The sequence below is a fragment of the Protomyctophum parallelum genome (assembly GCF_964188405.1).
Source record: "Protomyctophum parallelum genome assembly, chromosome: 4".
Lineage (NCBI taxonomy): Eukaryota > Metazoa > Chordata > Actinopteri > Myctophiformes > Myctophidae > Protomyctophum > Protomyctophum parallelum.
Window position 1 is genome coordinate 57079160 of NC_139700.1, and position 15261 is coordinate 57094420.

Below are 15261 nucleotides of genomic sequence, written 5' to 3' on the forward strand. Positions count from 1 at the left end.
CCAGTACTTCTACTGCAGTATAGATACTTTTACTGCTAACCCAGTACTTCTACTGCAGTATAGATACTTTTACTACTAACCCAGTACTTCTACTGCAGTATAGATACTTTTACTACTAACCCAGTACTTATACTGCAGTATAGATACTTTTACTACTAACCCAGTACTTCTACTGCAGTATAGATACTTTTACTACTAACCCAGTACTTATAATGCAGTATAGATACTTTTACTACTAACCCAGTACTTCTACTGCAGTATAGATACTTTTACTACTAACTCAGTACTTCTACTGCAGTATAGATACTTTTACTACTAACCCAGTACTTCTACTGCAGTATAGATACTTTTACTACTAACCCAGTACTTATACTGCAGTATAGATACTTTTACTTCAGTAAAACACGTGTGTGGTTTTCTCCACCATGTTCAGTTGAGCTGTAGCCAAGATGACGCAGAGAAAGCCTTTGATCGTATTGAAGGTCAAAGAAATGAACCTATTGAGCTGCTTTCAAAGAGTCCAACAATACAGTGACTTCACTACCGGCTTTAAACTCAAACACAAAGAGGTTGTGTGTGTGTGTGTGTGTGTGTGTGTGTGTGTGTGTGTGTGTGTGTGTGTGTGTGTGTGTGTGTGTGTGAGCAAACCATAAAGAGCATTCACTGTTAGACCGACTGCTAGAGTTCAACGATTTCTAAAGTCAATGAGTGATCCTGTTAAACAGGAAGTGATTGTTCTTCCTCAGTTTGATATCTCTATCGTAGAGTTTATAATAATGTAATAGTTATATTTACTAGTAAACAGGTGGTGGTTGTTCTGTAGAGTTTATAATAATGTAATAGTTATATTTACTAGTAAACAGGTGGTGGTTGTTCTGTAGAGTTTATAATAATGTAATAGTTATATTTACTAGTAAACAGGTGGTGGTTGTTCTGTAGAGTTTATAATAATGTAATAGTTATATTTACTAGTAAACAGATGGTGGTTGTTATAGAGTTTATAATAATGTAATAGTTATATTTACTAGTAAACAGGTGGTGGTTGTTCTGTAGAGTTTATAATAATGTAATAGTTATATTTACTAGTAAACAGGTGGTGGTTGTTCTGTAGAGTTTATAATAATGTAATAGTTATATTTACTAGTAAACAGGTGGTGGTTGTTCTAGAGTTTATAATAATGTAATAGTTATATTTACTAGTAAACAGGTGGTGGTTGTTCTAGAGTTTATAATAATGTAATAGTTATATTTACTAGTAAACAGGTGGTGGTTGTTCTAGAGTTATAATAATGTAATAGTTATATTTACTAGTAAACAGGTGGTGGTTGTTCTTCCTCAGTTTGATGGCTCTCTCGTAGAGTTTCCGGGCGCTCTTCCTGCTCTCCACACAGAGCCTGGTCCTCATGGTCTTCACGCCCTGCTTGTTGTCCGGGTTGAGGAACACCACGATGGGATACCACTGGGCGTAGTTCAGCCTGTCCACCGCGTTGGGGGTGATGTCCAGGACCGCGTGTTTATCCTGTAGGTTATATGATAATATTAACACATTTAGTACCGGGAGTGCCTTCAAAATAAAGGCTATAGAGTGCCAGAGTTGTCTGATCGCTTTTACTTTGAAAGCCATGAAACAGGAAACACTTGCCTAAAAAAGTTGACTTTACAAAGGGACCTCAGATCCCCGATCATCTTAATATATTGTTTTACGCTCCAAAAAGCGTTCATATTTTGCGGGAGAGACGGATGAGGCGCAGAAATGAAGCACCAGCATATCGCTCTATTCATCACCGCGGAGAGCGCCCTGGATTAGGAGATACGAGTCATTCTTTCCGCCTCGCTAACATGGGAGTCAATGACAAGCTAATAGTTGCACTGAGCGTTAGCATACGGCAAGCGAAAAGCGAAATGCCAAAACAAAATAATAGGAAAATTCCTAATATTCTTGCGTCGCTGGGACGTCACTGGGACGTCGCTGGGACGTCGCTAGGACGTCCTCACACGTCAGAGGCACCAATCTTTCGGGATCCTTATGACGTTCTCAGACGTCCTATGTATAGAATCTGTTAACACGGCGTTGGGGGTGATGTCCAGGACGGCGTGTTTATCCTGTAGGTTATATGATAATATTAACACCGCGTTGGGGGTGATGTCCAGGACCGCGAATTCAGATTCTAAAAATGTCTTCTACATCCTGACAGTCTTCTGCAAAGGTTCTAAGTTTCTATGTCAGTCGTTCTTCGATTTTTCAAAAATATCAGACCTACAAGCTCGTAGCGCGCCACTCGGTGGCGCGCTACGAGCTTGTAGATCTGATATTTTTCAATAGCAATATTATAACATAATGCTAACATCAAAATGGGTTCCCGCCCAAAATGGGTTAATATAACAATAACAATAACTAGAAGTGCACTCTGTCGAGTGCCTACTTGCTTGTTGCACACAAGTAGGCCATAAATGGCCTACTAGTGCGCGAGCAGAGCGCGCAAGTACTGTCGACCGCTACAAACTGTCAAATCTCAGCTTCTCTGTGAAAGAACATTGAATTATTAGGTTTAGCTATTTGCTACGTAACTAGTTTTTGGAGGTAAAAAAAGTAGTATTGTGAAGTATGGTAAAAGCGACGGCTTTCGATGGTAACGTATATGTCGTTCAGTGTCGGGTGGATTAAAGGAAATGCCTCTATGACTATGTATATGTACTGTATATGTAATGTGTAAGTTGATTAGCGGTATACTGTGGTTACTTTGCGCCCCTTTTGGAAAAAAAAAAACTAACAATAACAATAAAGGACCAAGTCCTTTCAGGACTCCTTGGTCCTTTAAATAAAAAAAGATCATAGAAATAAATACACAATAAAGAGAGTTCCACCGTGTTCAGTTTGGAACATACAGACACAGGTTTGTGTTTCCACCGCATTGTGTTGGACGGAACAATTGTCATTGTTTGATGCCTAGCTGAATGGTTAGAGAGCCTGCCTGGAGAGAAGGAGTCTCCTGAGGTTTGAATCTCAGTAAGTGATGCTGAGAGGTGGCTCACCATCAGGTGGGATGAGATGTTGATCCATAATTTATTGATCTTTCTGCTGTTCCTTCGTCTGGAATGTGGTCTCGGTTGTTATTGTTGTTGTCGTCTGTTGTCGTTGGTTGTCATGGCTGCCAGTTCCCACCTGATGTCGTGTGGGAGTTCTGATTGGTCCAGAGCGTACTGAATGACTTCTATCTTACATAACGTCTTAAGGCGAGGACTCAAGTCTAAGATGAACAGCTCATCAGAGATAGTTTGCTCTCCTTTGGATCCTCCAAAGATGACACGATCTCCCACAATGCAACAGCACATACCATGCATTGGACATGGTCCTTTCCACTTGGGTCCTTTCCACTTGGGCTCAACCTTCTTCCAGGAGAAGGTCTCTGGACTGAATTTCCACACATCATTGAAGTTCTGGTTATCGTTCCAGCCACCAAATATGTACAGCTCTCCATTGTAGATAAATGCTGAATGACCACAGCGTCCTTCTGGTAGAAGTTGTGCAGAAGGTGTGTCCAGCCAAGCGTTTGTCTCTGTGTCAAACACTCTGATGGTGTTGTAGATCTCCTGGGGCCCCCTCCCGCCCCCGAATACAAACATCTTGGTACCAATGATGGTAGCAGAGTGACGGTGTGAATCAGGAGGTGGAGTTCCTCTGGTGTTAATTAAAGTCCAGACCATTGTGCTGGTGTCCAACTTGTACATGTCATTAGTCAATCTAGTCAGCTCTAGTCCTCCATGGATAAACATGACCTTCTCCAACACACAGGCTGAGTGGTAGCTCCTCCCCTCTGGAACAGTCCCAGAAACCCTGGGTTGAAACCATCTGTGGGCGTCAACATCAAATGCATAAAGCACATTGCAGTAAGGCTCCCCTCCCCAGATGTAGACTGTATCTTCAACCAACACAGCTGTGTGGGCGCAGCGCTTGAATGGAACCTCAAGGTCACCGTCTCCTCTTCCTGGTTCCACTGGAGGTAACTTCTTCCAGCATAAAGACACTGTGTTGAAGACATGGACATCCATCTGTTCCATGTTGTTGAAGGTAATTCCATAACAGTAGCCTCCAAAGGAATACAGTTTGTTCCTCACTGCTACAGCAACATGAAGGACTCGCTTTGGTCCTCCTGCTTTGGAAACGGTCCAAGACAACATCACTCCGTCTGTCCGTCTGTCCGTCTGTCTGTCCGTCTGTCTCCGTCTGTCTCTGTCTGTCTCTCTCTCTTCTCTCTCGACGTCTACAGTAATTTTCAATACGGTGCATCATCTTATATCTTCTGCTGTGACATCACACGAGACACAAACTGTTGCCATGCACGCCTTAACGACGCCAATTAGTGCAGCTGTTCTTCATCTGCACCCTTTGAACTCTATTGCTATATTTATTACTTCATTGCGGCTACCTTGGGGTCTATGGGTCTATGGATCTATGGGTCTATGGATCTATGGGTCTTCCACACGTATAGCATAGTATAGTATATATGTATAGTTTATAATATAGTTTCATTATATAGATATTCCACTGTTACGTTCTTAGCTTACACATGTTTCATGATAAATGTTTTTATGTGATGTATTCCCATGCTTTTTGTTCTTGCTTAATGTAAGTCACTCTGGATTAAGAGCGTCTGCTAAATGCCTACATTGTAAATTGCTACAGCGTTCCCTAACACTGAGCTGTGTTGTATTTTGAGGCTGTGTGTGTGTGTGTGTGTGTGTGTGTTTGTGTGTGTGTGTGTGTGCGTGCGTGCGCGGAATGTGCTCAAGCTGACTGGCTGAGCACGGAATGTGATTGCGAACACAGTGAGCCACTTACTATGACAGCAAGGGCTGAATGTCTGTGTGTGTGTGTGTGTGTGTGTGTGTGTGTCCCGCTGTTACACCACCCGCCCGCCACCAGAGGGCGCAGCTGTAGCACACACACACACACACACACAGGGCGCAGCTGTAGCACACACACCCACACACACACACACACACACACACGAGCTGCGTTCGCTTCCCGCGTTTGCGCGTCTTACTTGTGTATGGTGATAACAGTGCTGCTCACGTCACGCGGGTGTGCTATTCTTCTCCATATCGCTGTGTGAGAGACAGTCCACTGAGCAACTCAAAGTGAGGCTGAATGACAAGCATTTTGCATTCTGGCTCTTTGAGGGGAGCTAGCGCCCCCTATGGCCAGCTTGGTGTGTTTGTGTGTTCTCAGGGGCGGCCTTAGGAATCTGGAGGCCTGTTTCTTTTTTTTTTTGATAATATTTGTTTTTATTTGGAAAGAGCAGCAATTCCCAGGATTTCTTTTTTTTCCCCCCCTCTTCCCTCCCTCATCCCCCCCTCATCCCCCCCTCATCCCCCCCTCTTCCCTCCCTCATCCCCCCTCCATGTGGCTCCAACTCCAATGTCTCTGTATAGTCCTTTTTCTTTTAGAAGACATCAAATCCACACTTAAACAGGGACAAACAGGGCAATATCACTTCGGATTGTACATTTCAAGAGTGGAGGCCCGTTTCAATACCAAATATGAGGCCCCCATATACCTATGACATCATTATTTTGTTGAGGCCCCCCTGGGGGTGGAGGCCCGTTTCAATTGAAAGTGGTGAAACATACTTAAGGCCTCCTATGCGTCAGGATATAACTGGTACAACTAGCTCTCAATAATGACGTATTAAAGATGTGGATTAAAGGAGCTAATGCCAGGGTGTAATTGGTTTTCATTGGTGACGTAATGACGATATGTTTTTAGTGCCGGGAGGATTAAAGTTAATGCTCCTGTGTATACATGTATGTAATCTGTAATAATGACGATATGTTTTAGTGTTGGGAGGATTAAAGGTAATGCTCCTGTGTATACATGTATGTAATCTATTAAAGGTAATGCTCCTGTGTATACATGTATGTAATCTGACACCACTGCCGTATCAGGCACAAGTAGTCATTACGTCATATGATCGGACGGTGCATACACATCGAATGTCGTCCTGGACCAAACTAGTACTTTGCTCGCTCTGCTTGCGAAAGTAATAACAATGTAGGAGCCAGGGTTACCTTATATAATAATATTAACCCATTCTGACCTGAGATCAGATTCATACGAGGTTTCCACTGGGACACACACTGGTCTGATTAACCCATTCTGACCTGAGATCAGATTCTATAAAAATGTCAGTCGTTCTTCGATTTTTCAAAAATAGCAGACCTACAAGCTCGTATCGCGCCACTCAGTGGCGCGATATGAGCTTGTAGATCTGCTATTTTTAAATAGCTAAAGCATGACATGATGCTAACACCAACATGGGTTCCCGTTCAGAATGGGTTAACACAGATCGAACACCTCGATCTGGGAAAGGACTCATCGATCCGCTGGGTTCATAATTAAATTATGACATAACGATAATACAAATAGCATATAATTAAATCCTTACTCTGTCAATGATCTGCTTGATGGTGTGAAGACGGATGATTCCTGAACTGCGCTGGTCAGTTCCTGCATCCCGAGGTTCACTTTCTGGAAGACACGAGGAAAGATGCTGAGATACAGAAAGACCTGATGATACAGACAGCGGTACTGACAGTACTGACCTGATGGTACAGACAACGGTACTGACAGTACTGACCTGATGGTACAGACAGTTACAGTACTGACTTAAAGATACAGACAACAGTACTGACAGTACTGACCTGATGATACAGACAACAGTACTGACAGTACTGACCTGATGGTACAGACAACAGTACTGACAGTACTGACCTGGTGGTAAAGACAACGGTACTGACAGTACTGATGATACAGACAACAGTACTGACAGTACTGATTATACAGACAACAGTACTGACAGTACTGACCTGATGGTAAAGACAGTTACAGTACTGACTTAAAGATCTGATGGTACAGACAGCAGTACTGACAGTACTGATGATACAGACAACAGTAGTGACTGAATGTGATGATAGAAACAGTACTGACTGAATGTGATGATAGAAACAGTAGTGACTGAATGTGATGATAGAAACAGTAGTGACTGAATGTGATGATAGAAACAGTACTGACTGAATGTGATGATAGAAACAGTACTGACTGAATGTGATGATAGAAACAGTAGTGACTGAATGTGATGATAGAAACAGTAGTGACTGAATGTGATGATAGAAACAGTAGTGACTGAATGTGATGATAGAAACAGTAGTGACTGAATGTGATGATAGAAACAGTACTGACTGAATGTGATGATAGAAACAGTAGTGACTGAATGTGATGATAGAAACAGTAGTGACTGAATGTGATGATAGAAACAGTAGTGACTGAATGTGATGATAGAAACAGTAGTGACTGAATGTGATGATAGAAACAGTAGTGACTGAATGTGATGATATAAACAGTAGTGACTGAATGTGATGATAGAAACAGTAGTGACTGAATGTGATGATAGAAACAGTAGTGACTGAATGTGATGATAGAAACAGTAGTGACTGAATGTGATGATAGAAACAGTAGTGACTGAATGTGATGATAGAAACAGTACTGACTGAATGTGATGATAGAAACAGTACTGACTGAATGTGATGATAGAAACAGTAGTGACTGAATGTGATGATAGAAACAGTAGTGACTGAATGTGATGATAGAAACAGTAGTGACTGAATGTGATGATAGAAACAGTAGTGACTGAATGTGATGATAGAAACAGTAGTGACTGAATGTGATGATAGAAACAGTAGTGACTGAATGTGATGATAGAAACAGTACTGACTGAATGTGATGATAGAAACAGTACTGACTGGATGTGATGATAGAAACAGTAGTGACTGAATGTGATGATAGAAACAGTAGTGACTGAATGTGATGATAGAAACAGTAGTGACTGAATGTGATGATAGAAACAGTACTGACTGAATGTGATGATAGAAACAGTAGTGACTGAATGTGATGATAGAAACAGTAGTGACTGAATGTGATGATAGAAACAGTAGTGACTGAATGTGTTGATAGAAACAGTAGTGACTGAATGTGATGATAGAAACAGTAGTGACTGAATGTGATGATAGAAACAGTAGTGACTGAATGTGATGATAGAAACAGTAGTGACTGAATGTGATGATAGAAACAGTAGTGACTGAATGTGATGATAGAAACAGTAGTGACTGAATGTGTTGATAGAAACAGTAGTGACTGAATGTGATGATAGAAACAGTAGTGACTGAATGTGTTGATAGAAACAGTAGTGACTGAATGTGATGATAGAAACAGTAGTGACTGAATGTGATGATAGAAACAGTAGTGACTGAATGTGATGATAGAAACAGTAGTGACTGAATGTGATGATAGAAACAGTAGTGACTGAATGTGATGATAGAAACAGTAGTGACTGAATGTGATGATAGAAACAGTAGTGACTGAAGTGATGATAGAAACAGTAGTGACTGAATGTGATGATAGAAACAGTAGTGACTGAATGTGATGATAGAAACAGTAGTGACTGAATGTGATGATAGAAACAGTAGTGACTGAATGTGATGATAGAAACAGTACTGACTGAATGTGATGATAGAAACAGTACTGACTGAATGTGATGATAGAAACAGTAGTGACTGAATGTGATGATAGAAACAGTAGTGACTGAATGTGATGATAGAAACAGTACTGACTGAATGTGATGATAGAAACAGTAGTGACTGAATGTGATGATATAAACAGTAGTGACTGAATGTGATGATAGAAACAGTACTGACTGAATGTGATGATAGAAACAGTACTGACTGAATGTGATGATATAAACAGTAGTGACTGAATGTGATGATAGAAACAGTAGTGACTGAATGTGATGATAGAAACAGTAGTGACTGAATGTGATGATAGAAACAGTAGTGACTGAATGTGATGATAGAAACAGTACTGACTGAATGTGATGATAGAAACAGTAGTGACTGAATGTGATGATAGAAACAGTAGTGACTGAATGTGATGATAGAGACAGTACTGACTGAATGTGATGATAGAAACAGTAGTGACTGAATGTGATGATAGAAACAGTAGTGACTGAATGTGATGATAGAAACAGTACTGACTGAATGTGATGATAGAAACAGTAGTGACTGAATGTGATGATAGAAACAGTACTGACTGAATGTGATGATAGAAACAGTAGTGACGTACTGTATAGTTGACACAGATACACTGACTTACTGACTAGCTCATGAATATCTGTAGGGAATAATGATCAGATGTGATCAGATGTGATCAGATGTGATCAGGTGATTAACAGTAAGGCTAGTGAGATGTGATCAGATGTGATCAGATGTGATCAACAGTAGGTCTAGTGAGATGTGATCAGATGTGATCAGATGTGATCAGGTGATTAACAGTAAGGCTAGTGAGATGTGATCAGATGTGATCAGATGTGATCAACAGTAGGTCTAGTGAGATGTGATCAGATGTGATCAGATGTGATCAGGTGATTAACAGTAAGGCTAGTGAGATGTGATCAGATGTGATCAGGTGATTAACAGTAAGGCTAGTGAGATGTGATCAGATGTGATTAACAGTAGAGCTAGTGAGATGTGATCAGGTGATTAACAGTAAGGCTAGTGAGATGTGATCAGATGTGATCAGATGTGATCAACAGTAGGTCTAGTGAGATGTGATCAGATGTGATCAGATGTGATCAGGTGATCAACAGTAGAGCTAGTGAGATGTGATCAGATGTGATCAGGTGATCAACAGTAGAGCTAGTGAGATGTGATCAGATGTGATCAGATGTGATCAGGTGATCAACAGTAGAGCTAGTGAGATGTGATCAGTAGGTCAGTGAGGTGGACTTACTGGCTAGCTCATAAATATCTGGCTCTTCTCTTGCAAGTTTTTCTCGAGCCACGTCGGCGATGGGACCAAATATCACCACAGGCCTCAGGAACCCAGCTGGAAAATATAACATAATATCATTTAATATCACCATACAGGCCTCAGGAACCCAGCTGGAAAATATAATATAATATCATTTAATATCACCATACAGGCCTCAGGAACCCAGCTGGAGAATATAACATAATATCATTTAATATCACCATACAGGCCTCAGGAACCCAGCTGGAGAATATAATATAATATCATTTAATATCACCATTCAGGCCTCAGGAACCCAGCTGGAAAATATAATATAATATCATTTAATATCACCATACAGGCCTCAGGAACCCAGCTGGAGAATATAATATAATATAATTTAATATCATCATACAGGCCTCAGGCTGTGGGGCGATGCCATCCGTTTTCGTAACAATAAACGTCGTCTTTTGGACAATACTTCGTCCTCGGCGTCGGGCGTTACTAATAGAAAAGACGAAGATACTTCGACCTCTCATTGGCTGGGAACTAATGGTCATGTGACCTACCTTCTCTAAGCACCACCCTCTCATAGGCTGGGAACTAATGGTCATGTGACCTACCTTCTCTAAGCACCACCCTCTCATAGGCTGGGAACTAATGGTCATGTGACCTACCTTCTCTAAGCACCACCCTCTCATAGGCTGGGAACTAATGGTCATGTGACCTACCTTCTCTGAGCACCACCCTCTCATAGGCTGGGAACTAATGGTCATGTGACCTACCTTCTCTGAGCACCACCCTCTCATAGGCTGGGAACTAATGGTCATGTGACCTACCTTCTCTAAGCACCACCCTCTCATTGGCTGGGAACTAATGGTCATGTGACCTACCTTCTCTAAGCACCACCCTCTCATTGGCTGGGAACTAATGGTCATGTGACCTACCTTCTCTAAGCACCACCCTCTCATTGGCTGGGAACTAATGGTCATGTGACCTACCTTCTCTAAGCACCACCCTCTCATTGGCTGGGAACTAATGGTCATGTGACCTACCTTCTCTAAGCACCACCCTCTCATTGGCTGGGAACTAATGGTCATGTGACCTACCTTCTCTGAGCACCACCCTCTCATAGGCTGGGAACTAATGGTCATGTGACCTACCTTCTCTGAGCACCACCCTCTCATTGGCTGGGAACTAATGGTCATGTGACCTACCTTCTCTAAGCACCACCCTCTCATAGGCTGGGAACTAATGGTCATGTGACCTACCTTCTCTGAGCACCACCCTCTCATTGGCTGGGAACTAATGGTCATGTGACCTACCTTCTCTAAGCACCACCCTCTCATAGGCTGGGAACTAATGGTCATGTGACCTACCTTCTCTGAGCACCACCCTCTCATTGGCTGGGAACTAATGGTCATGTGACCTACCTTCTCTAAGCACCACCCTCTCATAGGCTGGGAACTAATGGTCATGTGACCTACCTTCTCTGAGCACCACCCTCTCATTGGCTGGGAACTAATGGTCATGTGACCTACCTTCTCTAAGCACCACCCTCTCATTGGCTGGGAACTAATGGTCATGTGACCTACCTTCTCTGAGCACCACCCTCTCATTGGCTGGGAACTAATGGTCATGTGACCTACCTTCTCTAAGCACCACCCTCTCATTGGCTGGGAACTAATGGTCATGTGACCTACCTTCTCTAAGCACCACCCTCTCATTGGCTGGGAACTAATGGTCATGTGACCTACCTTCTCTAAGCACCACCCTCTCATTGGCTGGGAACTAATGGTCATGTGACCTACCTTCTCTGAGCACCACCCTCTCATAGGCTGGGAACTTGGTCTGGACGGGCTGCGCTGATAGGTCCTCTCGACTCTTCCTCAGGTTCCTCTTGGAGGAGCGAAGGCCTCTGAACCTCCAGAAGTCTGCTCTGTCGCCCCCTGCTGTCTTGGGGAGGGTGTACTGCACGCTGGAGAGCTGCTCCGCTCTGCATACACACACACACGCACACGCACACGCACACACGCACACACGCACACACACACGCACACACACACACAGTTAAAGACAGGAGGGTGGACAGCTGCTCCGCTCTGTTAACGAGTACAACATGTCAACGATGATAGACAGCTCTGTTAACGAGTGGGGTATAATGACCTGTTCTTATTGGCTATAATTATAAACTCTACCTGTTCTTATTGGCTATAGTTATAATCACCTGTTCTTATTGGTTATAGTTATAATCACCTGTTCTTATTGGTTATAATTATAATCACCTGTTCTTATTGGTTATAACTATAGTCACCTGTTCTTATTGGCTATAGTTATAATCACCTGTTCTTATTGGCTATAATTATAGTCACCTGTTCTTATTGGCTATAATTATAGTCACCTGTTCTTATTGGCTATAATTATAGTCACCTGTTCTTATTGGTTATAATTATAATCACCTGTTCTTATTGGTTATAACTATAGTCACCTGTTCTTATTGGCTATAATTATAATCACCTGTTCTTATTGGCTATAATTATAAACACCTGTTCTTATTGGTTATAACTATAGTCACCTGTTCCTATTGGTTATAATTATAATCACCTGTTCTTATTGGTTATAATTATAATCACCTGTTCTTATTGGTTATAATTATAATCACCTGTTCTTATTGGTTATAACTATAATCACCTGTTCTTATTGGGTATAATTATAATCACCTGTTCTTATTGGTTATAATTATAGTCACCTGTTCTTATTGGGTATAATTATAATCACCTGTTCTTATTGGTTATAACTATAGTCACCTGTTCTTATTGGCTATAATTATAATCACCTGTTCTTATTGGCTATAATTATAATCACCTGTTCTTATTGGTTATAACTATAGTCACCTGTTCCTATTGGTTATAATTATAATCACCTGTTCTTATTGGTTATAATTATAATCACCTGTTCTTATTGGTTATAATTATAATCACCTGTTCTTATTGGTTATAACTACAATCACCTGTTCTTATTGGGTATAATTATAATCACCTGTTCTTATTGGTTATAATTATAGTCACCTGTTCTTATTGGGTATAATTATAATCACCTGTTCTTATTGGTTATAACTATAATCACCTGTTCTTATTGGCTATAATTATAATCACCTGTTCTTATTGGTTATAATTATAATCACCTGTTCTTATTGGTTATAGTTATAATCACCTGTTCTTATTGGGTATAATTATAATCACCTGTTCTTATTGGTTATAACTATAATCACCTGTTCTTATTGGTTATAACTATAGTCACCTGTTCTTATTGGTTATAATTATAGTCACCTGTTCTTATTGGTTATAATTATAATCACCTGTTCTTATTGGTTATAACTATAGTCACCTGTTCTTATTGGTTATAATTATAGTCACCTGTTCTTATTGGTTATAATTATAATCACCTGTTCTTATTGGTTATAATTATAATCACCTGTTCTTATTGGCTATAATTATAATCACCTGTTCTTATTGGCTATAATTATAAACACCTGTTCTTATTGGCTATAATTATAATCACCTGTTCTTATTGGTTATAATTATAATCACCTGTTCTTATTGGTTATAACTATAATCACCTGTTCTTATTGGGTATAATTATAGTCACCTGTTCTTATTGGTTATAACTATAATCACCTGTTCTTATTGGGTATAATTATAGTCACCTGTTCTTATTGGTTATAACTATAATCACCTGTTCTTATTGGGTATAATTATAATCACCTGTTCTTATTGGTTATAATTATAATCACCTGTTCTTATTGGTTATAGTTATAATCACCTGTTCTTATTGGGTATAATTATAATCACCTGTTCTTATTGGTTATAATTATAATCACCTGTTCTTATTGGTTATAATTATAATCACCTGTTCCTATTGGTTATAATTATAGTCACCTGTTCTTATTGGTTATAACTATAATCACTTGTTCTTATTGGTTATAACTATAATCACCTGTTCTTATTGGGTATAATTATAGTCACCTGTTCTTATTGGTTATAACTATAGTCACCTGTTCTTATTGGTTATAATTATAATCACCTGTTCTTATTGGTTATAATTATAGTCACCTGTTCTTATTGGTTATAACTATAGTCACCTGTTCTTATTGGTTATAATTATAATCACCTGTTCTTATTGGTTATAATTATAATCACCTGTTCTTATTGGGTATAATTATAATCACCTGTTCTCATTGGTTATAACTATAATCACCTGTTCTTATTGGGTATAATTATAGTCACCTGTTCTTATTGGTTATAACTATAGTCACCTGTTCCTATTGGTTATAATTATAATCACCTGTTCTTATTGGTTATAGTTATAATCACCTGTTCTTATTGGGTATAATTATAGTCACCTGTTCTTATTGGTTATAACTATAGTCACCTGTTCCTATTGGTTATAATTATAATCACCTGTTCTCATTGGTTATAACTATAATCACCTGTTCTTATTGGGTATAATTATAGTCACCTGTTCCTATTGGTTATAACTATAGTCACCTGTTCTTATTGGTTATAGTTATAATCACCTGTTCTTATTGGGTATAATTATAATCACCTGTTCTCATTGGTTATAACTATAATCACCTGTTCTTATTGGGTATAATTATAGTCACCTGTTCTTATTGGTTATAACTATAGTCACCTGTTCCTATTGGTTATAATTATAATCACCTGTTCCTATTGGTTATAATTATAGTCACCTGTTCTTATTGGCTATAATTATAGTCACCTGTTCTTATTGGTTATAGTTATAGTCACCTGTTCTTATTGGTTATAATTATAGTCACCTGTTCTTATTGGCTATAGTTATAATCACCTGTTCTTATTGGTTGTAACTATAGTCACCTGTTCTTATTGGCTATAACTATAGTCACCTGTTCTTATTGGCTATAGTTATAGTCACCTGTTCTTATTGGGTATAACTATAATCACCTGTTCTTATTGGTTATAGTTATAATCACCTGTTCTTATTGGGTATAATCCCTCTCTCCACCTCCTGGTGGTTCTTGCCTATCCGGATAGCCAACCAGGAGCCCAGCTTTCCGTTGTACAGCGTGTCGACCACTCGGAACACCTAGCATACAATTATTATTATTATTATTATAGAACAGACCAATCAGAACACATCTAATAATATGAGGTTATATAATCGACCAATCAGATCACCTCTAATAACATGATGTAATATAATGGACCAATCAGAACAAATCTAATAATATGATGTAATATAATGGGCCAATCAGATCACCTCTAATAACATGATGTAATATAATGGGCCAATCAGATCACCTCTAATAACATGATGTAATATAATGGGCCAATCAGATCACCTCTAATAACATGATGTAATATAATGGACCAATCAGATCA

General features: G+C 39.7%; 1 protein-coding gene across 1 annotated transcript in view; it reads right to left on the bottom strand.

Annotated features, from left to right (window-relative positions):
• Nucleotides 1-15261, bottom strand: part of tjp1b (tight junction protein 1b) — a gene marked incomplete at its 3' end in the record, with an annotated part of 74786 nt that overhangs the window by 37226 nt on the left and 22299 nt on the right. Inside the window, exons 13-17 of the mRNA XM_083762914.1 lie at nt 14853-14965; nt 11653-11837; nt 9842-9937; nt 6447-6529; nt 1309-1519 (exon numbers count right to left, since the gene is read on the bottom strand). Of these exons, the coding sequence (XP_083619040.1) occupies nt 1309-1519; nt 6447-6529; nt 9842-9937; nt 11653-11837; nt 14853-14965 (688 nt within the window). The remainder of the gene's footprint in view (nt 1-1308; nt 1520-6446; nt 6530-9841; nt 9938-11652; nt 11838-14852; nt 14966-15261) is intronic.